The sequence below is a fragment of the Mastigoproctus giganteus genome, chromosome 13 (assembly GCF_048544385.1).
Source record: "Mastigoproctus giganteus isolate SK-2022 chromosome 13, ASM4854438v1, whole genome shotgun sequence".
Taxonomy (NCBI): Eukaryota; Metazoa; Arthropoda; class Arachnida; order Uropygi; family Thelyphonidae; genus Mastigoproctus; species Mastigoproctus giganteus.
This window is the reverse complement of record NC_143587.1, coordinates 94,151,834-94,178,410: the sequence shown is the minus strand read 5'-3', so window position 1 is coordinate 94,178,410 and position 26,577 is coordinate 94,151,834. Positions and strand designations below refer to the sequence as shown.

The 26,577-nt window shown below is 38.3% G+C and overlaps 1 protein-coding gene across 4 annotated transcripts in view; it reads left to right on the top strand.

Annotated features, from left to right (window-relative positions):
• The window catches only part of Nf-YB (nuclear factor Y-box B), a 158,765-nt gene that overhangs the window by 15,338 nt on the left and 116,850 nt on the right, over nt 1–26,577 (top strand). For all 4 annotated transcript variants that reach the window (XM_090387752.1, XM_090387753.1, XM_090387749.1 and 1 more), the window contains exon 2: nt 14,905–14,994. In XM_090387752.1, the coding sequence (XP_090243878.1) occupies nt 14,913–14,994 (82 nt within the window). In that variant the 5' untranslated portion in view covers nt 14,905–14,912. The remainder of the gene's footprint in view (nt 1–14,904; nt 14,995–26,577) is intronic.

Below are 26,577 nucleotides of genomic sequence, written 5' to 3'. Positions count from 1 at the left end.
TAAATGACGATGGAAAAGTAGCATGTTTGCATTCGATATGTAATGCTAAGCAAAACACTCTTGGGATAAACCTGTGCTCTCTACAGCTAAACCAGGTGGGAAGGAGCAGCAGTGCCTAGCACACCCTTCTTGATTAGACCGGGGTTCGAACCCGTCACCACCAAATACGGAGGATGCGGAAAAGTCAGGGAATGACCACCGCATATCCTGGAGCAATATGGCCTTAGTTGCTAATGCTCCTAAAAACCAAATAATAACAACAACAACAACATCTACAGCTAAAAATGAGGGGGGAGGGAAACTGATAATTTCCAGTGAGACTACAGAACATGAAATGACTTGAACAAGTGGAAAAGTGCCTCCCAATAGGCTATTTGAATTAATTTTTAAAAACTTTCTTAGCAAATGTGTGGGCAGAAACAAACTATAAAAAAATTTATTAGAGGTTCATTCAGAAAATTAATTTATGCAATGGTTCCAGCAGGTAGGAGCAGAAAATGTTGTGTCAGCAGGCAATTTATAAAAAGAGAAAACAACTGAAATTGCACTGAAGATGAACATAATTTATTTTAAACACCCAAATGAAATGATGAAGACTTAATAAGTGAAATGAAATTACTTTAATTCCCAGGACACTCCATTTAATGCCTCCTGTAGTCTTCCATCAAAAGAATTTTGAACAGTCTTGATGCCAAGAAAGCACCAAGTCCTAATGGTATTTCTCCACTTATTCTCAAAACCTATGCTCACTCCTGTTCTGTGTTATCTTTTTACACTTTCTTATTCCACCAGTGTTTTCTCTTCTGTGTGAAAATTTGCTTATATGCAGCCAGTTCCTAAAAAGGGTGATAAATCCTCCCAACCAGTTATTGTCTAATTGCACTTCTACTCTTTCTAAATTAATGGAGAAATATGTCAATTGCCAACTCACTCTAGAAACTTTCCAGCCGATCAATGATTACCAGTATGAATTCCATCAGTGTTGATCCATTGGTGATATACTAGCTTCTTTTACTTATCTATGGACAATTAGTGGAAAAGTTAGTGAAACTCAAGCAGTTGCTCTTTCTTGACACTTTGAAGGCTTTTGATCCTGTCTGGCATAAAGGTCTTCTAAATAAGCTTCCATCTTCTGGTTTTCCAACTGTTTTTTTGTAATTGGGTACTCAGTTTTCTCTCTGACTGCTCACTGTGGATGTTGTTAGATGGCTCTCTCTGTCTTCTAACCTCACTAATGCTGCTGTTCCCTGGGTTTCAGTTTTTTCTCCCGCTCTTTTCCCTCTTGTGTATTAATGACCTTCTTCCATTGATGATTGGTGCCTCCGTGGGCAGGAGCAGCAGTGCATAGCACACGCTTCTTGATTAGACCAGGGTTTGAGCCTGTGACCACCACATATCCCCAGAGCAATATGGCCTTAGTTGCTAATGCTCCTAAAAACCAAATAACAAACAAACATAACAACCTTCCATTGATGAGAAATCCTATCCATAGTTTTGCTGATGATAGCACATGGCATTCCACCTTCCAGTTTCAGAAACCTTGCCTTGCAAAAATACCTTCAACTTCTCGAATATCCGCTACCAATTCCTAAATGCTGATCTCCCATTAATTCTCCAGTGGAGCAAAGATAATTTAGTTGATTTCAATCCTTCTAAAACTTATATGTCTTATCTTGCAAAAAGGGTTCTTCTGCTGCTATTCTTATCTTTGATGACACTCATATTTCCAGACAAGAACACATATCTCTATTAGGGATTACTCTGATATCTAATCTCTTTTGGCATAAGTACATCACAAATTTTGCTTCCTCTGCATCTAAAAAACTGTATTATCTCTTTTACTCTCATCATTGTTTCTTCCAAACAGCTGTTCACTCTGTACAAATCTGAAATGTGCCCTGCCATGAAATATTGTTTCCACATCTGTGGCAGTGTTCCCTTAACCTCTCTTAGGCATCTAGGTTTCATTCATAAGAGGGCAGTTAGGTTAATTAATGACTCATATCAAACACTCTCTCTACTCTTTATCTCATATACATTCTGTTTCTGCTGCATGCCTTTTCTATAGTTACTTCCATGGGCACTGTTCTTCTGAATTGACTTCCACAATTCCCACTCTCTCTCTTCCAAACCAGTCTGAACTTGTGCAGTCAGTATCCTTTCACTGTCTAACTTCAAACTCATCAAACCACCTTTTCTTCTTTCTCATTTATTCATTCAACTTTCATTTTCTGGAACAGCCTTACTTCATACATATTTCCTGAAAATTAGTCTACAGAAATTCAGATCTAATGTTAACAAGTGTCTCTTTTCATTTTCTCAAGCACACATGGTGCTAAGTGCTATTAGGTTCTAACACCTTTTGTGCTTTGGTTTTCATTAAAAAAACAAAAAAAAACTTGCACAAGTAGGAGTTTTATCCAAGCAACTGTTGATCTAAACACAAAACATTAATGTCATGGTGGCAAGAGAAGTAAAGTGGTATAGCAGGGGGGTCCACAGTGACAAATATTATTTTAATTTTTCCTACCCTTCCTTCATTTTCTGTTAGTATTTCTCCATTTTGATGACAAAAGGTAATTTTGTTTCAGGCTCATATATATAGCTGTGACCAGGTCTTGCTTTCCAAATACAGATGAAACTGAAAAAATAAAATAATAATCACCTGCAGTGATTGCAAAATTTGTGATACCTTGATTGTTTTAGGAAGATCTCTGTACATCTGTGTATGTAACAGAAAATCATGGGTGACTTTAAAAGTTTTTCTTGATATCTTCAAGGGATTTGATGCAAAGATGGGAGCTACCAATAGAAAAGTATTATTTTTTGTCAATAGGCGTGCTTGACTATATACCAGACGGAATTTCTGTGAAGTGTCAGATTTATCTTCCTTCTTACAAATTGCTTCAAAGAGTTGAAGCCTCAAGACTGGCATCAACCATTAAAAGTACCAGAAATACAAAGTACAATAACTGTCGTGGAAAAAAAGGCAGAATTGAAGTCAAATGAACCTCAGGAATTACACATGACAGCAACACCATGAAATATGCTGACCTTTGAAGCAATTATCGGTTGTCTAAGAAAAGCTGGGCTCAGTTTTGTCCCTTTGGTTCATAGCATAGATAATGAGGATAGATTACAAGACAAGGGGGATATAAAAAGATATGGTGTTAGATTGCAGGAAATGCAGTTTCAATGATTTTTCAAATACTCTGTTTTCATAGAGAGATGTGCTCACCAAATTTATCCAAAGACAGCTTTATAAAGTTTTGAAGAAATATGTAGCATGACACAGAAAAAGGAAAGAAAATGTCAGAAGCAGATATAGTGACAAGGATGAACACTCAGCTGCAACTCTCCAGATTTACAATGGAAAATTTTTACTTGATCTGACCTCTGCCTCACTGTCATGCTCTATTTGGCGACAGTTGTTTTACTATTTTTTGTAAAAAAAAAAAAAAAAAATGTTAAAATTGGAATTTTTTAAAAAAATTTTTGCAAACTTTACTTATTTTAATTAATGAATTGACCATCAGGTATTCTAATCTACATTGCAAAATAGAAACATGGGATAATAGTATCGGTCTCTGTAATGTGCAATGATTTCATTGCACTTGTGGAATGCAAATCTAATTAATCATATCTTTCAGTAAGATCAAAAGAAATATAAAGTAAAATTTTAGAAGATATACATGCAAGGTTTTTCATGTATTGTAAAATCTAAAAAAAAAAAAGTAACACTTATTTTTTGGTTAGTATGTAGATGTGATAGGGTGCAACTTCTAAATTTGCAGATGATGTAAAGATTGGTAGAGTAGTTAATGATCACCGTCACGCATAGCTTCTTCGGAGTGACCTAGATAGAATTCAGGGATGGTCAGAAAAATGTCAGCTATGCTTTAATCCTGGAAAGTGTAAGGTATTACATGTGGAAAACAGTAACCTCAAAATAACTTATACACTTGGTGGAGTTGAACTAAAGCCAGTAGTGCAAGAAAGGGCCTTGGGTGTTACGATGCAGTCAAACACGAAGTCTCCGAGCATTGTAGACAGGTTGCAAGGAAGACCCATGGTGTCCTATCAATGATTTATCGAACAATTGCAAGTAGAGATAAGGACATTATAATCCCATTATACAAGGCTACTGTTAGACCACACTTGGAATACTGTGTTCAAGTATGGAGACACCACCTAAAGAAAAACATTGTGCTTCTTGAAAGGGTCCAAAGACGGGTAACTCGCCTGGTGAGATCAACAAAAGGGTGTCTAAATGAGGAAAGACTTCGAATATGTGGGTTGCAGAGCTTGGAAACTAGGCACCTTAGAGGAGACTTTATTGAGGTTAGGCTCTGAGAGGCATAAGTAAAATGAATGAGGACAAAATTTTCACTGTTATAAATAATTCTAGAACAAGTGGGGGGGAGATGTTTAGACTGGATTGCAGGAAGTTTTATTTTAGTCAGCAAGTTATAAATTACTGGAATAATTTACCTACATGGGTGGTAGAGGCTGACAGTTTGGGGAAATTCAAAGGTCAGCTGTATAATTACCTATGGGAGGAGGGAAACACATAGGATGCCTATTTCCTTTTCTCTTATTAATTTTTTTTTAATTTTCTTCTTATTATTATTTTATTTTATTTATTTATTTAATTATTTTTTTTGGCTGGTGCAGCATAAGCCATAGGGCTTCCTTGCACCATGTGGCCATTGCTAATACTAATACTATCCCCTTTATTGATGTCATTTATGAAAATCAAAAACAGTGGTCCTTATACTGATCCTTGGGGAACCCCACTTCTTATATCAACCCAATCTGAGGAATAACCATTTATCACAACCCTCTGCCTCCTGCCTTGAAGCTATCCATCGAAGGATTTTCCCTGTGATTTCAACCTGTTCGAGCTTATAAAATAACTGCTTATGTGAGACTGAGTCAGATGCTTTTCTTAAATCCAAATAAACAATGTCGAAATTATTCCCTAAATCCACTCTTGAGTGATCCTGTCAAAATAGCTAACCAGATTAGTTAAACATAATTTTCCTTTTACAAAACCATGCTGTGAATATCCTTCAGAGTTCCATTTCAATTTAAATAATCCTGAATTCCACCCTTGATCATTGTCTCCATGATTTTACCTACTACTGAAGTTAGACTAACTGGCTGGTAATTTCCTACTTCACTCTTAGAACCATTCTTATGTAGTCGAGATACATTGGCACTTTTCCAATCCAACGGAATCACTCTCAAGTCCAGTGATGTTCTCATAATTAGCCTCGATGGTTCAATGCACTCACTTGCCACCTCCCTTAGTATTAGCATTAGTAGAGGCATATGATGCAAGAAAGCAAGCTTATGCAGCATCAGCCAAAAAAAAAAAAAAAACCCACTTCCACTTCACCCCTCCGTTCGTTCGAAATACCTGTCCAGCTGAGCCTAGGCGCCTCTGTAGCCAGGTGGGAAGAAGCAGCAGTGCGTAGCACATGCTTCTTGATTAGACCGGGGTTCGAGCCCGTCACCACCAAATACGGAGGATGCAGAAAGATCAGGGAATGACCACCGCATATCACGGAGCAATATTCTCTTAGTTGCTAATGCTCCTAAAAACCAAATAACAAACAAGAAACAAACAGCTGAGCTTTAAATTTATTCAGGCTATCAACTTCCACGACAAGGGATGGAAGTCTGTTCCATCAACCAACTACCCGCTGGCTAAAGGCAAATTTCCGCACGTCTATCCTACATCTGTCTTTCCTCAATTTGAATTTATGCCCTCTCAGGTGATTATTCTGAGCAAGAGGAAGAATCCCATCAGCATTGAGCATGCTCAAACAATTCAAGGCTTTATACACCTCTATCAGATCACCTTGCTGGTGCGTAGTCTCCAGACACTGTAATTTGCAAAAATTAAGCCTTTCTTCGTAAGAGTACTCCTTTGATCCATTCACTAATCTTGTTGCCCTTCTCTGTACTCGTTCCAGCAGCTCTACATCCTTCTTGAAATGAGGCCTCCAGACCTGTATACAGTACCCTAGATGTGGCCTGACCATTGCCTTATACAAGGGAATAATCACCTCCTTATCCCTGCTAGAAAAATTCCTGTATATCAGTGAATGAGCTACTCTTGCAGCCCATCTGCACTGCTCAGAGGACTTCATATCTGCCTGCACAATTACCCCCAGGTCCTTTTCATTCTCTACCACTGTCAGTGCTGGGATTGCTGTTTCCTATATGTAGTACTTTACATTTGTCAATGTTAAACTTCATTTGCCACCTCTCAGCCCATCTACTCAACCTTTCCAGATCCTGTTGCAGCAGCATAGTGTCAGTAGTGTCCTTGACAACCCTGCCAACCTTTGTATCATCTGCAAACTTGGACATTAAGCTTGATATACCATCATCAATATCATTTATAAATACAGAAATCAATAATGGACCCAACACTGAACCCTGAGGGACTCCACTAATAACATTAGTCCACGATGAGCAGTGTCCATTGATTACCACTCTCTGTCTTCTTCCCCTCAACCGCCGACCGGGCTAGCCGAGTGGGTAAAGTACCTTCCCGGCAACCCAAAGGTCGCGGGTTCGATTCCCGCCTCGGGCTTGGATCAAAGTACTGCAAAAACCTTGGGAGGTGCAATATGGCCACAGAAGCCGATGCGCCAACAACTACCAAATCAAAAAAAAAAAAAAAAAAAAATCCCCTCAACCACCCCTTTATCCATAGCAGCAATTTGCCTCCAATGCCACACTGCTCCAATTTGTGCAGCAGTCTTCCATGTACAACAGTATCAAAAGCCTTTCTAAGATCCAAGTATATAATAACAAAGTTATTCCCTGCATCCAGTTCTTTTGTGACTGCATCATAGTATCCAATCAAGTTGGTCAGGCAAGACTTCCCCTTAACAAAACCATGCTGTGTCCGAGCTATAACTGAAGTCTTGTCTGGATGATCCTGCAGTGCTTCTTTAACCAGTGCCTCCATTAATTTTCCTGGAACAGAAGTTAAATTCACAGGTCTATAATTACTTTTGTTGGCCTTTAATCCTCCTTTGTGAATTGAGGTCACATTTGCACATCTCCAGTCTGTGGGTACCTCCCCTGAGTCCAAGGAAGCTCTCATAATTATGGCTAAGGGTTTGCTTACTTCCTTTGCTGCCTCCTTTAATATAACTGGATAGATCCCATCCACCCCAGGTGCCTTTCTTGTGTTTATCTTCAACAATTTCTCCTCCACTTTACTCTCAGTTATTACAAGATTCTCTAGCTTACTGCCAGAGTTGAATACACTTCTGGCATTTCCCTCGCTGAATAACTCCTCATGTGTGAATGTCGATTCAAAATATTCATTTAGTTTGTTAGCTACCTGAGCAGGATCATCAACAGTTGACCCATCGATATCAAGTAGACCAATCTGATTCATCCCCTTCCTTCTAGAGTTTACATAAGTAAAGAACTCTTTGCTGTTTTTCTTTGCATCCCTTGCCAAAGATTTCTCGTAATCTGCCTTCGCCTGCCTAACCTCCTTTGTAACTTGGTTACAGATCAACTTGTATCTATCAGAGGCTTCTGTGTCACGTGTTAATTTATATGTATCCCATGCATTTTTCTTCTCAGCCATATGTCTCATTAGTTCATCTGACATCCATTTAGGCCTAATCCTTGAACAGTATTTCTTAGTTGGTATGTAAAGCCTAGTAGCTTCCAAGATAAGTTCTTTGAGTGCTTCCCATTTTGAATTTGCTGTTGGTAACATCTTCAGTTGGTCCCACTGTATAGAATTTAAATACTGTCTCAGACCATTGTAGTCACCTTTACGAAAGGAATAACCCTTCCCTTTACCCCTGATGGTAGTTACCTCTTTGAGTAAATCCCACTTCAACACACTGTGATCACTGCCACCTAGTGGTTCCTTTATCTTCAGATTCTTAATGCATGAAGAATCACTACTGATAATCAAATCAAGAGTATTACTCCCTCTAGTTGCCTCCCGAACATGCTGATGTAGAAAACAGTCATCCAATAAATCCACAAAAGCCTTGCTAGTGTGTGAATAACCAACCCACAAATTCCAGTCAATATCTGGGAAATTAAAATGCTCCATTATAAGACTCTCTGATGTACTGGCCCATTCTATTTCCCTGTACAGTTTCTTATTATACTCATCAGAGTCATTAGGCCTATAGCACACTCCTATTCTCAATTTTGATCTCCCAATGCTTATGTCACACCAAACTGACTCGACACTGCACTGTCCAGCGATGTCTACTGGCTTCACTTCCTTGTATTTTGTGTTTCTTAACTAATAGCATAACCCCTCCTCCCCTGTCTATCCGTTCTCTAGACGTTGTACTCCCCAAATTCGAATTCTGCATTCCTTATATCTGTGTGACACCACATCTCTGATATCCCAACAATATCCACCTTTGATGCTTTGAGCAATAGCTCAAATTCATTAAATTTATTTACCAAACTCCTAGCATTGGTGTACACGCAAGTATAAATGCACCTGTTTCTATTCTTAGCCACCCTAACACAATCCATGTGTTTACTTGTACTGCAATGACTCCCAGCAGTCTGAAATATCCTACATCTTGTTTTTCAGGCTTCTGCTCATTCCAATACAAGCAGTGCAAGAATCACTTTCACCTCTGCCAGTGGCTACTGTTAATCTATTAGTCTTTGTATCCCCCCAAGCTAGCAGTTTTCTGACCTACCTAACACTGCCTCGATAGCATCAGCAAATATTCTTGCACCCTTTTTATTTAAGTGTATCCTATCCCTGTAGAAGCAGTCTCTCCTGTTAACAGGTACAGTCCAGGCCAAAAAAAATTCTGGGATAGTATTAGATACACCAGCTGACGTTGCAAATGAACTCAACTGTTACTTAGTATCAAAATTTACAGAAGAAAAATCCTTTGTGTCAATGAGAGATTATGGAAGTGAAGTTGAAAAAAAATGTAATTAATGATGTTGAAATTTCACATGTTTATTTCATGAAAAAAAACTTTCGAGCCTACAAGCCAGTAAAGACTACTTGGGTAGATGGCATATACCCTATCATCTTAAGGGTATATGCCATCTACCCCAGTAGTCTTTACTGGCTTGTAGGCTCGAAAGGTTGCTTGTTTATTTCATGAAAAAAAAATGTGAAATTTCAACATCATTAATTACATTTTTTTCAACTTCACTTCCATAATTTCTCATTGAGACAAAGGATTTTTCTTCTGTAAATATTGATGCTAAGTAACTGTTGAGTTCATCTGCAACTTCAGCTGGTGTATCTAATACTATCCCACGTCCATTATATAAGGGTCCAATCTGGTTTTTCCTTCTCTTTGCATTTATATATGAGAAGAATTCCTTATCCCCACTCTTTGCCAGCGATTTTCCATAATCTGCCTTTGCCAGCCTAACCTTTTCTGTGGCACTATTACAGATCACTTTATAGCTGTTATAGGCTTCAGTACATTTTATTGCCATGTAAATTTTTTATGCCATCTTTTTCTGCTCAAGTAATCTGGCAACTTCCTTATTCATCCAACTTGGAATCTTCCTTGTGGAGTATTTTTTTTTTTTTTTTTTTTTTTTTTAAATGGTATATAAGCATTCAAGGCTTCTGTGATTAATGTTTTAAAAGTATACCATAATTCAATTGTATTCGCTCTCTGTACGATATCTACCCAGTTAATAGAGACTATATAGCACCTTAAGCCACTGTAATTTCCTTTCCTGAAATTATAACCCATTCCTTTGCCTTTAACTACTGCTATCTCTCTCTCTCTCTCTCTTCATCGTCCACTGTAGAACTCCATGATCACTTCTTGCCACTTGTTCTGTACTGTCAGCCCTATTATGTCATCTGGTTCATGGGTTATGATGAGGTCTAGAATATTCTTTTCCCTAGTACTGTTTTTCAAGTTCAATCAGTGGGAAACATGTAACCAGATAAGAAATGATATTTTCGCATCTCTTTCTGTGCACTGCATGCTGTCCTTATTTGCAAACAAACAAGGACAGCATGCAGTGCACAGAAAGATGCAAAAATGGATGTAGTATTTCATAATGACAGTGATGTCATATGTGCCAAATGTTTATTTACGTGTTTTGTCATAGAACAAATTTTTTCTCTGAGTTATGCAGATCATGTAGTTGCACCATTCAGAAATAGATTGGACTGTTGAAATAACGGCACATTGAGATCAGATGTATACATACAGCTCAGATGTCTTGCAGTGCCGAAAAAAGAAAATGGCAAGTCACGTGATTACTGTATTTTTTTACTTTCGCAATTTTCAAAGTGAATTCTGTACTGATATCAGGGATTATACCACTGTTTTACATTTATTTTAAATTAGAAACCTCTCACTATGGCTCCTAAAGTTAATAAACCTCTTACAGAGAAAAAAAGAACAAAAACATTAAAGGTTAGTGACAAACTTGATATAATTCAAGCTATTACATTAGGATCACTCAGAATATTAATTCATATACCCATGTGTATTGTGTCTGTAATTTTCATGTGTTCTCTGCTTGATTTTCCTGTTTTCTGAATTAAAAAAAACCCAGTTTCTTGGGGGGGAACTTGCTATCTACACCCGAGACCCACTGACTCAGCTGTGGAGTGAAAAAAAGCCTATAAAAGTTCGTCATTGATGTGATTCGAACCTGGGCCTTTTCGACCCAGTGTGGGGAGGATGGTGACTGTGCCACCCTTGGAGACAATCATGTCATATGTAGTAGTAGTAGTAGTAGTGGCACATGATGCAAGAAAGCAAGTGTAGGAGCTTATGCAGCATCAGCCAAAAAAAAAAAAAAAAAAATCACACCATTCCCTCCAAATGCCTGTCCAGTTCCTTCTTAAATTTATTTAACCTATCAACTTCCACAACGACAGATGGAAGTTTGTTCCAGCAATTAACCACCCGCTGGCTAAAGGCAAATTTCCGCACATCTATTCTACATCTGTCCTTTCTTAATTTGAACTTATGTCCCCGTAGGTTCGTAATCTGAACAAGTGGAAGGATCCCATCAGAATTCAGCGTGCTCAACCCATTCAAGGCCTTATAGACCTCAATCAGATCACCGCGCAGGTGCCTAGTCTCCAGCCACTGCAATTTGCAGAACTTAAGCCTCTCTTGGTAAGAGGATCCCTTCATTCCCCTCACCAATCGTGTTGCTCTTCTCTGTACACGCTCAAGCAAATCTACATCCTTCCTAAAATGAGGCCTCCAGACCTGTACGCAGTACTCAAGGCGTGGCCTGACCATTGCCTTATACAGAGGGACAATCACCTCCTTTTCCCTGCTAGCAAAATTCCTATATATCATTGACAAAACCCCATGACCTGCCCTAGCAGCCTGTCTGCATTGCTCAGAAAACTTCATATGTTTATATGTTTCATATGTGACAAATGTTTATTTACGTCTTTTGTCATAGAACAAATTTTTCCTGTGAGTTGTGCTGATCATGTAGTTGCAGTGTTCAGAAATAATAAAGATATAATGGGGCATAAGCAGAAGTGTATTATAATGGCAGAATATAACATTGGATCATCAACATGGGTATGTTTTTTATGTGCAGTTAACGGAATTGCATTCTTAATCTCCCTATTTCTTATTTGGCCTCATTATTTCTGCATTAAATAAAATATAAATAAAAATTTCTAGATAAGGGAAAAATCAAAATAATGGCACCTTTTATCCCTGAAGGTGTTGTTATTTCAAAAGTCTATTGTATGTTTCTTGACAGTGAAATGGCAAAAAGATACAGTTGTTGAAGAACAAAAGCAATAGGCACAGTTGACTAAATTGCACGGACAAAGAAAGAAGAGGGACTGAAGTGAAGAAATGGGTCATTTTCAATTGCTAAAGATGGCGGTAATCAAAATGATTCCCATTGTGGTAAACTTTTGTAATAAAAAAAAATTAAAAAAAAATAAGTCATCAAATTTTCAAAAATTGACAAATGCCAGGAATGCATTTTGATAGCAGTAATCCCAGAAAAACATCAGCTGCGAGGGAGCGCACTGCAAGTTTTTGAGAACAAAAAAGACCTGGTGGCTAATTGTGTAGTCAGACATGACTTTCTCTGAACAGTGCAGACATGCTGTTAGGACACTTGTGGCAAGTTAACTATAAAGTGGCTCCCCTTGGGGTTCCCCCAACTCCACTACAGAGAATGAAATTAATGATAGGAACAAAAGGGTACTTTTTTCAAAAAGGCTTCAGTTCTGCAGATTGCACCATCTGGAAACTAGATGGTGCAATCTGCAGAACAGATTGCACCATCTGGTTTTCAGATGGAACAGAACAAAGACACCTGCAAAGGTGTTTAATTTAAGGCTTTGAATGGATCGAGTAAGCTAAATGCTGATGGCATTGTTACTTGTGCTCCAATAACACACGAGGGAGGGCAAAGCATAAATTGAAGAGAGATGGTTTGGACAGATTTGCAGAAATTTGCTTTTATCTGGTAGGTAGTTGACTGTTGGAACCAACTTCCATCTAATGTTTTGGAAGTGAAGAAATTTAAGGAAGAACTAGAGGAATTATTAGGGTAGGTTGGACAGGTGGTGTGGTAAGGGTTTTTTTTTTTTTTTTTGCTGATGCTGCATAAGCTTGCTTTCTTGCATCATTTGCCACCACTTATTGATGACACAGTGCAATCAATAAATTTGTTGACCAGCAAAACTTTTCTTGTGATTGGCATCTGTTGGGAAGCATTTTGGAAATCCATAGGAATCCATTGCACACTTAATCCATGACAGCTGTTCAAGTTAGTTTTCTGTTTGTTGGGTATCAACTTCCACAACAACAGATGGAAGTTTGTTCCAGCAATCAACTACCCACTGGCTAAAGGCAAACTTCCACACATCTATTCTACAACTGTTTTTCCTCAATTTGAATCTGTGTTCCCTGAGAGGGCACAGATTCAAATTGCGAAAAAACAGTTGTAACAAAATGAGGCTTCCAGACCTGTATGCAGTACTCAAGGTGTGGCCTGACCATTGCCTTATACAAGGGGATAGTCACCTCCTTATCCCTGCTAGCAAAATTCATATATATCATTGACAAGATTCCATGACCTGCTCTGGCAGCCTTTCTGCACTGCTCAGAGAACTTCTTATCTGACTGCACAACCAAATACGGAGGATGCGGAAAGGTCAGGGAATGACCACCACATTATCCCCGGAGCAATATGGCCTTAGTTGCTAATGCTCCTAAAAACCAAATAACAATCTGACTGCACAATTACCCCCAAGTCCTTTTTGTTCTCCACTTCCCTGGGAGTAGTACCACACGGTTGATATGTTTCTCTTGGGTTACTGCTACCCATATGCAGTACTTTGCATTTGTCAAAGTTAAACTTCAGTTGCTGCTTCTCAGCCCATCTTCCTAACTTTTCTAGATCCTGTTGCAGTAGCATACTGTCTAGTGTCATTAACAACCCTGCCAACCATTGTATCATCTGCAAACTTGGTCATTAAGCCTGATGTGCCTTCATCGATATAATTGATAAATACATAATACAACAATGGGCCCAGCACCGAACTCTGGTGGACTCCACTAATAACGTTAGTCCATGTAGAGCAGTGTCCATTTATTACCACTCTCTGCAGTCTCCTGCTCAATCATCCCTTTATTTATTGTAGCAATTTTCCCTTAATGCCATACTTCTCCAATTTGTACAGCAGTCTTCCATGTGCAACAATATCGGCTTTCCTGAAATCCAAGTATATGATATCAAAATTATTTTTTGCATGCAGTTCCTTTGTGGCCACATCGTAGTATCCAATTAAATTGGTCAGACAAGACCCCTTAACAAACCCATAATCCCAGGGGCTCACATCTGGTGAGTATTGGTATGGCACACCCAGGGTCGTGAGCTGAAAATCAAGATTCTTTTCTTTCTTGGTGATTCCCTTCTACTTCTAACTCTCTCTCTCTCTCTCTCTCTCTCTCTCTCTCTCTCTCTCTCTATAATAATGCTGTGTCTGAACTATTATTGCAGTCTTGTCTAGATGTTCCTGCAACACTAACCAGTTACTCCATTATTTTCCCTGGAAAAGAAGTTAAACTAACAGGTCTATAATTATTTGTGTCACCCTTTGAATCTCCTTTGTGAATTGGGGAAACATTTGCACATCTCTAGTCCATGGGGACCTCCCTTGAATCTAAGGATGCTCTCATAATTATGGCTAAGGGTTTACTTACTTCCCTCTCTACCTCTTTCAATTTAACTGGATAAATTCTATCTGCTTCATGTGCCTTTTTTATGTTTCTCCTACAATTTCTCCTCCACTTTGCTCTCCGTTATTACAAAATCATTTAGCTCCCTGTTAGAGTTTAGTATACTTCTGTCCTTCCCTTCCTTAGATAATTCCTCATTTGTTAATGTAGATGCAAAATACTCATTTAATTTGTCAGCTATATGGGCAGGATCATCAACAGTCGAATTTTCAATATCAGTGGACTAATCTGGTTCATCCCCTTCCTTCTAGAGTTTACATAAGTAAAGAAGTATTTGTTTGCCAAGGATTTCTTGTAATCAGCCTTCACTTGCCTAACCTCCTTTGTGAGCTTTGTTATGCTGTCCTACTCTAAAGCTGAAATCCTTTGTAAGATCAGTATTGACTGACCCAGACCCAGAGAATTATTCTCTTCAAAATCTCTTGGGAATGCAGGAGTGTATTTTCATTTGTAATTTTTTTTTTTTTAAAAAAATGTGCATGTGGTGTATTTCAATAAATTTGTGAAATAACTTATTTGCAAGTAAACTTTTTTTTTTTTTCAAATTGATTTATATATATATACATTCTGTGTGCACTGTGCACACACTTGTGCATGGACACACGCACACACACACTAATATTAATTTGTGTGTCAATTTTCTTTCCAGTTTAAAGAATGGACAATGGAGACAGTGGCAATGGAGCCTTGGGAGAATCATTCTTGGCTGGTGGGGGTCAGTATATTGTGCATGCAGATGGTAAGTAGCACATTTTATTAATTGCTACTAATGTGATCTCCCTCAAATTATATTTATGAATTTATTTTTTTAGAGAATTGCAGAACTTTGCATATTGAATAAAATAAATGCTAATCTTTACCTTCAAACATTGAAAATTTCTGTCTGAATGATAAAATTAAAATTGAGGTAGAACATGATGTAGGAACATGAATACTATTAAATTGTTAGGCACTGGGTTAAAATTGACAAAAAACCTTATGGCACTAAATAATAGAAATTTCAAATCTAACACGCACACACACATATTGGTATGAAGAAAGTGTGCAGAAGCTTTTGTGTTTAATACTATTGAATCTACGGTATACACGAGAAGTGAACTCGAAGAAATGGATAAGAAATGTAGCGATATATGGTACGATGAAGTGACCATGGTAAGGTCATCCATGATCTGTATGCCCTACTAATAATTATAATTATTTTTTTGGCACAATTTATTAGGCCTTATTTTTGTCTCAAAATTTCAAATTTCGTTCTTAAGACTTCTATAGCACACATGCACCATAGTATACAGAGCATGTCGGAAACAGAAGCAAAAATACTGCTGTCTTTCTCATAATTTCAGTGGATGACCTCTGACAAAGACACTGAAATCGTGAAAAACACTGAAACGTAGTCTTATTTTGCCAGCCTATTTGTCGCTTTTTCATATCGTACTTGGTCACTTCATCCTACTATATTGCTACATTTCTTATCCATTTCTTCGAGTTCACTTCTCGTGTATACCTCTTCATACCAATATACATACATTATGGCTGTAGGGTACATTTGCGTATGCAATGTCCCTGATCCATAATTAATGTTATCTTCCTTTTCACTACAGTTACTCTCCACCCTCTACTCTTATTTATTTTCTTAATACTATTATGTATATATTATTATTTATTATTTTTTTTTTTTGGACGAGTTACAAGAAACTAAAAAGACAGACCTGGCTTTTCAATGTAGATTATGTTACCTATTCAGCTTTTTTTGGTACAGGTAATGTTATCTGTAGCATTGGTTATACCTGTGGATTCTGGTAACATTATTTGTTTCTTAGGAACTGGAGATAAGATGAAAACCTTGTGTACAGGAACCCTGGCATTACCATGCCACAAGCAAAGCAATTGTATCATATTCTGTTGTGATTAAAGATTTTATTTATTATATAAGTGGACTACAGAAAGAGATCATTTTGGTGGTAATGCTATGTGGGAACTAGAAATCAATGATTATTGTGAGTATCAATACTGAAAACAATGTAGAACTTGGGCATATATTTAGTATTGTATGGAAGTTAATTTTTAGTAAATCATAGGAGAATTGCATGGATTAGTTGCTGAACAACACAATTGTTCATTTTTCTGTATGGAAGGAATTGGTGAAGGTGCCAGTGGTTGATTCCATCTGATTATTAGTTACTGAGCTAGACATTCTTTTCTTAATTTAAAAAAAAAAAAAAAAAAAAAAAAATTAAATATTTCTTTCCTGTGTTTCATACCTGAATTTATGGCTTATCTGTTTGCTAGTGGGAATCTAGAAGAATTGTGTGCCTTTTTTATAGACAGTTCAAGTAAAAGTTTGAAAGCTGTATTGCTTCACAGTGGGTATATACATCCATCAATTCTCGTTGTACACTGTTCATATTAAATAATTGATGATTTACAAGTTTGAAAGCTGTATTACTTCACAGTGGGTATATACATCCATCAATTCTTGTTGTACACTGCTCATATTAAAGAATTGATGATTTACAATTTTCTGCTCAGACACAAGTTAAGCAAGTAAACAAATGCAAAGGAAGCACTTGAACTATTGGTAGGTTGCCTGTATGTAAACAGGTAGAAACACATTATGAATGTCATCTATGGTTTGAGTGTACTTACGGTAGCTGTGTATACTGTTTATATCATTACTGTACATTAGTTGCTAAGTCAGCATGGCTGGTATACAAGGAGACCCAGGACATATGTCCTGCTTAATGCCATACAAAGATCATAATAAGTGCAGGGGCTTGTGAACATACAGACTGGACCCTAGTTGAATGCAGGTCTATCAGATTGATCAGTGCATGTTGATCTGAAGAGCTCCTTGCACATAGCTCGGTGCCTCCGTAGCCAGGTGGGAAGGAGCAGCAGTGCGTAGCACACGCTTCTTGATTAGACCGGGGTTCGAGCCCGTCACCACCAAATACGGAGGATGCGGAAAGGTCAGGGAATGACCACCGCATATCCCGGAGCAATATGGCCTTAGTTGCTAATGCTCCTAAAAACCAAATGACAACAACAACAACAACAGCACATAGCTCCACCAGCCTGATAACATCACCAAAGGGATCTGTTTATGAGAATCCTTGTAATCAGTTTTCACCAGTTTACATGACAAATTTCTATGGAGGATCGTATAAAAACTTTTACTGAAGTCTAGGTATATAATGTCAAAGTTATTTTTTTTTTTTTCATCAAGGTGTTTTATTTCCTGAATTTTACAATTGCATACCATTTTTACTACTATATATGAGAGTGGTTCAATAAAGAATCGCCCTCACCTACTTCCACATATCGCAGAGTAATGATATTTTGTGTGTAGCATCATACATATCTCTGTACTAAAGGTGTAAAATTTCAGCCCTGTCTTAATTTGTTTTTCTCTTACAGAGCTGAATGTGTGACGAAGTAGCATCATGGACAAAGTTGAAGCCAGAGCTGTAATCCGGTATCTGTTCTTGAAGGGGAAATCTAAAGAAATCCACGAGGAGATGACTGCCGTATATAAGGATGAAGCCCCATCCCGTGGCATTGTGAAGCACTGGCATAGACAGTTTAGGTGTGGTCAGACACCGGTAGAATCTGAGCCCATTCCAGGTCATCTCCATTCAGCCATTGATAACAACACGATCAAAAAACTTGAGTTGTTAATCATGGAAGATTGTCGGATATCTGTGCGTGAATTGTCCCAGGAGGTGAAGATTAGTGTGGGCTCTGTTGAAACAGTCCTTCATGGCCAACTCCATTTACGGAAATTGAGTGCAAGGTGGATTTTCCGATTATTGACTGGTTTCCAGGAGGCTGATTGACAACAGAAATCACAAGAATTGTTAGCCCTGTGCCAAAAAAAATGAGGACTTTTTATCTCGTCTAATCATCACTCAGGATGAAAGTTGGATACACCATTTTGACCCTGAAAGTACAAAGCAGTCCATGGAATGGTGACATCATGGTTCCCCACCCCCCAAGAAGGCAAGAGTCCAAGCATCAGCAAGAAAGGTCTTGCCGACAGTGTTATGAGATGAGAAAGACATAATAATGACTGATTACCTGCTGAAAGGTAGAACAATTACAGATGCCTATTATGCCAACTTACTCACAAAATTACGGGAGAAAATGAAAACGTTGGCATGGCATGCTGTCCAAAGGTGTGAGATGCTTCAAGACAATGCCCCAGTTCACACTTCTGAAATTGCAACAACACAAGCGGCCACTTGTGGTTAATACTGCCCCATCCAGCCTACTCACCCGATCTTGCACCATCAGACTTCTTGTTTCCTTCCCTCAAATCATTTCTTCGGGGGACCCACTTCCCTGAAAATCTTAGTCAGTTATGGAGTTAGTAAGGATTTTGAACTAAAGATGAATATGGCTAAAACAAAAGTAATGATGAACAAGTATGCCACAGAAAGGGATATAATAGTTGAAGGAGCAGTAATTGAAAAGGTGGAGTCATATACGTATCTGGGACAAGTCATTGGCTGTGATAATGATAAATGGCTGGGAGTCAAGAGAAGAATAAATTTTGGATGGATAGCATTCAGGCAATATAGTCACATACTGAGGAGCAATATCCTAATTTGTCTGAAATGTAAAATAATGTACCAATGTATACTCTCCACCATGACATGGAAGTGAAATTTGGGCACACACCAAAAGAATGGAAGAGAAGCTGAGAATGATACAGCAAAGAATGGAACGAATTATATTGGGAATCAGACTGTTAGATAAGAAGAGAACCACATGGATTAGGCAGCAAACTCATGTAAAGGACATTCTCATAAAAACTAAAGAACTAAAATGGTCTTGGGCAAGACACAGCTCAAAGACATGATGACAGATGGACTAAGAAAATAACAGAATGGTACCCAAGAGGAGCTAGAAGAAAACCTGGAAGACAACGATGGAGATGGACAGATAAAATTCATGAGTTTGTGGGTAGTAAATGGATGGCCATTGCACAAAACAGAAAGAACTGGAAAGTTGCTGGAGAGGCCTTCATCCTTCAGTGGACTGACAATGGCTGATGATGATGGTGACGACCTGCCGAAAGGTAGAACAATTACAGGTGTCTATTATGCCAACTTACTTACAAAATTACGGAAGAAAATCAAAACATGTAGGCGTGGCATGCTTTCCAAAGGTGTGAGAATGCTTCACGACAATGGCACAGTTCACACTTCTGAAATTGTAACAACACAAGTGGCCACTTGTGGATATGAAATACTGCCCCCATCCAGCCTACTCACCCGTTCTTGCACTATCGGACTTCTTGTTTCCTTCCCTCAAATCATTTCTTCAGGGGACCCATTTTCCTGACAACGAGACACTCATTTCTGCAACAGAGTCATGGTTCAAAGATACCATAGTCTCATCGATGGGGAAAATGTGTAAATCTGCACGGTGGCCATGAGGAGGACTAAAACCTGTGCCAAGAATCAACAGGCTAGCACCTTTGCAGCTAGGTCAGGGCGATTCTTTATTGAACCACCCTTGTATCACCCCAGGGACTCACATCTGGTGAGTATGGGCTTGGAACACCCAGGGTCCTGGGCTGGATATCATCATTCTTCTCTTTCTTGATGATTCCTTTCTACTTCTCTCTCTCTCTCTCTCTCTCTCTCTCTGTGTGTGTGTGTGTAAGTCGGGAATTTTTTTTAGCTGGTGCAGCATAAGTCTCAGGCTTCCTTGCACCATATGGCTAATAATAATAGTATGATACCAGTCAGATGAGCCATGAAAAATAGTCTTCATACCTGGAATGTTATTCATGTGGATAATGACATCACTATGAGAACACTCTTCCATGTGCGGTGGGTGGAAATAAAATTGTTTTATTTTTAAGCAGATTTTATCCAAATAACATGGTTTGTTTATAAAAGATCTAGATTAAATCACAAAGAGTACACAAATTTGATATGGATTTGTTTTAGAAGTTGATTTTAATATACATAAAGTTATTTTTTGTTCAAAATCATAAAAACTGAAGCTCCATATGTAGCGTATCTGTAAAGGCTTCAACCTCTGTCAATGCTTTAACTCTTGATTGGTGTTTGCAGGGATGTCTGGCAACATTGTTCTTATCACCTTTTCAAGTAAACTAGTTGTGTGGAGTGTGCTTTCATGGTCTTCGTGTGTGTTTGCTGGATGGTGGTAGTATTGTTATGCTTCCATTTTATGACAGTATCACCACCAGTTAACTTTGGCTAATGTAGGCTGTCAGTAATTGTATGAGTCTGCAAGTCAGCAGTGCCTCTGACAATAAAAACCCTTCCCCTCTTAAAATTAGTGACACCTAGTTTGTGTGCCTTCCTTATATACGGGTCTGAGGCACTTGTTTATCCAGGAAGGTCTGACGAACAGCAAAAATAATGTCTAGACACTTTTGTGGGGAATAGAGGGTGTGCATGCATGTCTATGCACACACACACTATATTGCAAAAGTATTTGGACAGTAGTTGTTGTTATTTGGTTTTTAGGAGCATTAGCAACTAAGGTCATATTGCTCCGGGAATATGCGGTGGTCATTCCCTGACCTCTCTGCATCCTCCATATTTGGTGATCACGGCGAACCCTGGTCTAATCAAGAAGCGTGTGCTACGCACTGCTGCTCCTGCCCACCTGGCTATGGAGGCACCATTGGACAGTAGTGGATTAATAGGAAAAAATTAACCAACCCACCATGCATGTATCAGAATAGGTATAAAAACAATTGCATTCATGCTAGAAATAAGCAGATTAACAGGATACAGTAGTTTTGTTACAGCAAATCAAACTTAGTGACTTCCAACAGGTAGTGATCGTAAGATACCATGTTAGTACTATGTGCCATCACAGTAAACTTGGAACACTCGATCAACAGTATTAGTAGTGGAAATGATGCAAGAAAGCAAGCTTATACAGCATTAGGGGGAAAAAATGCTTCCCATGTGACCTGTTCATTCCCTCTAATAGTTTGTCTAGTTCTGCCTTGAATTTATCCAAAATACCCACTTTCACAACAACAGATGGAAATTTGTTCCAAAAATAAATTACATGTTGGCTAAAGACAAATTTCCACATGACTATTCTGCAACCATCCTTCCTTAGTTTGAATTTATACCCTCTTGTGTATAGTATGAGTAAGAAAAGGATGCCATCAGCATTGAGCTTACTCAATCCATTCAGAGCCATAAACACCAATCAGGTCTCACAGGTGCTTATCTCTAGATGCTACATTTTGCTGAACCCTTTCTTGATGAGAGCACAGTTCTGTTCCTCTCACCAACATTTCACTGCCTTCTCTGCACCCGTTTCAACAGATCCACATCCTTCTAAAGGCCTCCAGTCCTGTATGCAGTACTCAATGTGTGGCCTAACCATTGTGACCTCCTTATCCCTGCTAACAAAATTCCTGTATATATCATCAAAACCCCATGAACTTTCAACCTGTTTGCAATTTTCAGAGAACTTTATATATGACTACACAATTATCCCCACGAATTTTTTCATTTTCCACTAACATGAATGCGGTACCTCACAGCTGGTACGTTAAACTGGGATTACTATTACCCATGTGCAGTGCCTTGCATTTGTTAGTGTTAACTTCAACTGCCATTTCTCAGCCCATCTGTATAGTTTTCTAGATCATGTTTCAGTAGCATGCCTTAATTACTGTCAGTAACCACCCTGCCAACTTTTGTATCATTGGCAAACTTAGACATTAAGCCTGACATACCTTCATCAATATCGTTGATAAATACAGAAAACAACAATGGACCCAGCACTGAATGCTAGGGTATTCCACTAATAACATTAGTCCACAAAGAGCAATGTCCGTTGATAACCACTCTGTCATATGCCACCCAACCATCCCGTTATTCATTGGAGTAACTTGCCCTTAATTCCAATTTGTACAGCAGTCTTTTATGTGTAACAGTATCAAAAGGTTTCCTAAAATCCAAGTATATGATATCAAAATTATTTTTTGCATCTAGTTCCTTTGTGACCACATCATAGTATCCAATCAAATTGGTCAGACAAGATCTCACCTTAAACAAACCCATGCTGTGACTGCAGTATAACTGCACGCCTGTCTAATCTCCATTACTTCTTTAACCAGTGACACCATTATTTTCCCTGGAAAATAATGGTGTCACTGGTTAACAGAAATTAAGCAACTGCTCTGTAATTAGCCATGTCACCCTTTGATTTCCCTTTGTGAATTGGGGATAAATTTGCACATCTTCGATCCACAGGGACCGTCCCTGAATCTAAGGCTGATCTAATATTACTGCCCTACATTTTGAAAAAAATTCAATGACAATTTCTGAGAAAAGGGTGATTTCAAAATCACCCTTTTCTCAGGTGAGAAAAGGGTGATTAATGCTGATTTCAAAAATAACTCCTGTTTGTTTCCATCACGTCAGGTTTCTTCAAAAGTCACAAAAGGAAATTTGATTTTTTTACAAATTTTTATTAATTTTGGCAGAATTTGTTCACTGAATTTATAAAAAAAATGCTTCTGTTACCAGACTTTTATATTTAAATACATTTTTCACTATTAAAACAGTCAGTATGGTAAAAAGTCTGCTAAACACTCACCATTTTAAAAACTGATCTACAATGGATCAAACTTTCATTTCCTTGATTTTTTTTGCAGATCCCTCTACTTTACAGCCCCTCTTCAGCATTCAGCAATAGTCAGCCATAATATTGACATTCGGGCGCCTCCGTAGCCAGGTGGGAAGAAGCAGCAGTGTGTAGCACACGCTTCTTGATTAAACCGGGGTTCGAGCCCGTCACCACCAAATACTGAGGATGCGAAAAGGTCAGGGAATGACCACTGCATATTCCCGGAGCAATATGGCCTTAGTTGCTAATGCTCCTAAATAACAAACAAACAAACATAGCAGAAAGGTCAGGGAATGACCACCGCATATCCCGGAGCAATATGGCCTTAGTTGCTAATGCTCCTAAAAAAAAAAAAAAACCCAAACAAACAACATATTGACATTCCACCCCCCTGATACCTCATCTTCATGCCTTTAATGTCCTTGTGAAACTCTCACCCTGTTCTTCATTAACACTTCCTTATTTTTCTGGGAAGCAGTCAATGTGGGAATTTAAAAAAAGTACCTTGATACTCATGTTGCTCCCCAGTTTCTTGAGCTTGCCGCTATATTTTCAACTATATTCTTGTAGTCTGGATCCTCATTGTTCCTCAAGAAGTTCAGAACAGACGTTCAGAATTCCCTCAAAATCTTGGTCTGGTTTGTGAATTTGAGGTCCAACAAAAATATTTTGTTTTAGCTTCTTTTGGGTGACTGATGGTAATTTAGTATAAAGATAGTTGAAGCAGGGACCTTCCTGAGGTAAAGCTCTCACAAACTGTTTCATCAAACTCAGTTTGATGTGCAGGGTTGGAAGGAGGACAGTTTTGGGCTATACTAGTGGTTTATGAACTATCTCCTTTGATGCAGGCAACAAATTGCCCATCTTTGGACAGACCTTAACATCCCAGTGCTTACTCCTTACCCAATTTGTCCCACTTGCACAAAAAGCAAGGCATTTTTGTGTAGCCAGATTGCTGTCCAAGTAACATGTCTATCACTTTAAAGTTAGCACACCCCAACTAACCATGTTCTTCATACTTAATATTTGTCAACAACTTCTTCCAAGTTCTCATATGTTTCTTTCAAAAAGTACAGAGTGAGCTACTGGAATTGACTTCTATTTATTTCCATTGGAGCAACATACCTTTGAGACTCCTCTTTGATGAGTCAATAAAAAGTGTCCATTGTAAGGATTGTAACTAATTCCTAAATAAGTCATTTATATTACTGCAAAAAACCATAGAATTATCCTCAGAAAATTAGGGAAGTAGTTCTCTGTGTCCGTATCATGAGAAAAACATCCCATGTTCTAGAAGAATTTTTGACTTAAGTCTAGAATCAAGAAGTTCTGCAGCTTCCTCTGATAAATTTAAATCTCTTACCAGATTATTGAGTTCATGCTGTGAAAGCAGTTGAGGGCTGGACTCAATGTCTCCAAGTATGTAGACTTCAGTTTCATCTTCAGAAGCTTCACTTTCAGCACTCTCTGCTGCCACATTCTCCAACATAAGTGGAGGGCATGGAATTGGTAGGTTATCTCCCTATGGAAATAGTCTAATGGCAGATGAACTATTAAGATACACAATACCCTTCTTACTCTTTGCTAATGCATTGTATCCCTCTACATCAACTAAGCAAAAGTAAGTCATCACAATGGTTTGTAGGCTCCTGCCAAATCATGAGAATTGCAAATGGCAAAGCCTTCTTTTTACCATTTTTCCATTGCTTCAACACAGGTTCAGCAAACTTTGTGTGGAGCCCATTATTTATCTTGGTCACAAAGTTGCACTCCAAAATAAGCATTTTTAACAACTGTAATGTCTTGTTTTTGTTTGAGGACTACATAACTTCCACAAATATAACAAAAAAAGTTTGGATTGTTCAAACACTTACGTGAAGGAATTTTACTCACTTTACCACATAAGTATGACGTGATAACCTCAAAAATAAACAGCTCACACTGATAAACATTGCAGCATGGGGCTCTCAAGGTCAAGAAACAAATGACTGAAGGCAGTATTGCCAACATGTGCAGATTCTTTTCAAATTCCCAACATTTACTCTGGCATGTTTAACCTCATAAATGGTGCCTCCGTAGCCAGGTGGGGAGGAGCAGCAGTACGTAGCACATGCTTCTTGATTAGACCGGGGTTCAAGCCCGTGACCACCAAATACAGAAGATGCGGAAAGGTCAGGGAATGACCACCACATATCCCCAGAGCAAGATGGCCTTAGTTGCTAATGCTCCTAAAAACCAAATAACAAACAACCTCATAACACATCTACTTAAGTAAGTGATTTGTGATAAAAACAGTACATGATAGAAAAAATAAATGGTATTTCTAAAATCAACATAAAAAAACAGTTGAAAACCACTATCAGTTTACAAACAGAGAAAACAATGCAGAGTGGTGTAATTATGGCTAAAGGTTTGATTACCTTCTCTGTTACCTCCCTTAATATAATTGGATAAGTCCAGGTGCCTCTCATGTTTCGTTTCAATAATTTCTCTTCCACTTTCCTCTCAGTTACCACAGAATCATTTGATAACCTTCTGGGAATCTTCTGTAAAGAATTCTTTGTGTGTGAGTATAGATGCAAAATATCTGTTTAGTGTGTCTACAGTCTGAACAGGATCATCAACAGTTAAACCATTATTATCTAGTGCATCAATACAATTCATCCTCTTTGTTATAGTCTTTACATAAGTAAAGAAGTTATTGCTTCTTTGTCATCCTTTGCCAAAGACTTCGCATAATCTGACTTAACTTATTTAAATTCCGTACAGTGGGACCAACTGATGATGTTACAACAGCAAATTGTAAGTGGGAAGCATTCAAGGAATTAATCGTGGAAGCTACTAGACTTTTCATACCGATTCAGAAATATTGTTCAAGGTTTAGGCCTAAATGGTTGTCAAATGAATTAATGGGACTCATGACAGAGAATAAAAATGGATGGGATGCATATAAATTATCAGGCGATACAGAAGCCTATGGCAGATATAAGCTAGTCTGTAATCATCACAAAGGAGGTTAAGTAAGTGAAGGCAGATTACGAGAAATCTTTGGCAAAGGATGCTAGGGAAAATAGCAAGGACTTCTTTACTTATATAAACTCCAAAAGGAAGGGGATGAATCAGATTGGTCCACATGATATTGATGGTTCAACTGTTGATGACCCTGCTCAGATAGCTAGCAAACTGAATGAGTGTTTTGCATCTACATTCACACATGAGGAGTTATTAAGGGAGGAAAATGCCAGCCGTTTATCAAACTGTAACAGGTTGCTTAATGATTTTGTAATAACTGAGAGCAAAGTTGGAGGAGAAATTGTTGAAATTAAACATAAGAAAGGCACTGGGGTGGATGGGATCTATCCAGTTATATTAAATGAGGTGGCAAAAGAACTAAGCAAACCCTTAGCCATAATTATGAGAGCATCCTTGGACTCGGGAAGTCCCCACAGTCTGGAAATGTGCAAATGTATCCCCAATTCACAAAGGGGATTGAAGGGTGACACGAGTAATTACAGACCAGTTAGTTTAACTTCTGTTCCAGGTAAAATAATGGAGTCACTGGTTAAAGATGCATTTCAGAATTGTCTAGACAAGACTGCAGCAATAATTCAAACACAGCATGGGTTTATTAAGGGAAAGTCTTGTCTGACAAATTTAATGGGATACTATGATGTGGTTACAA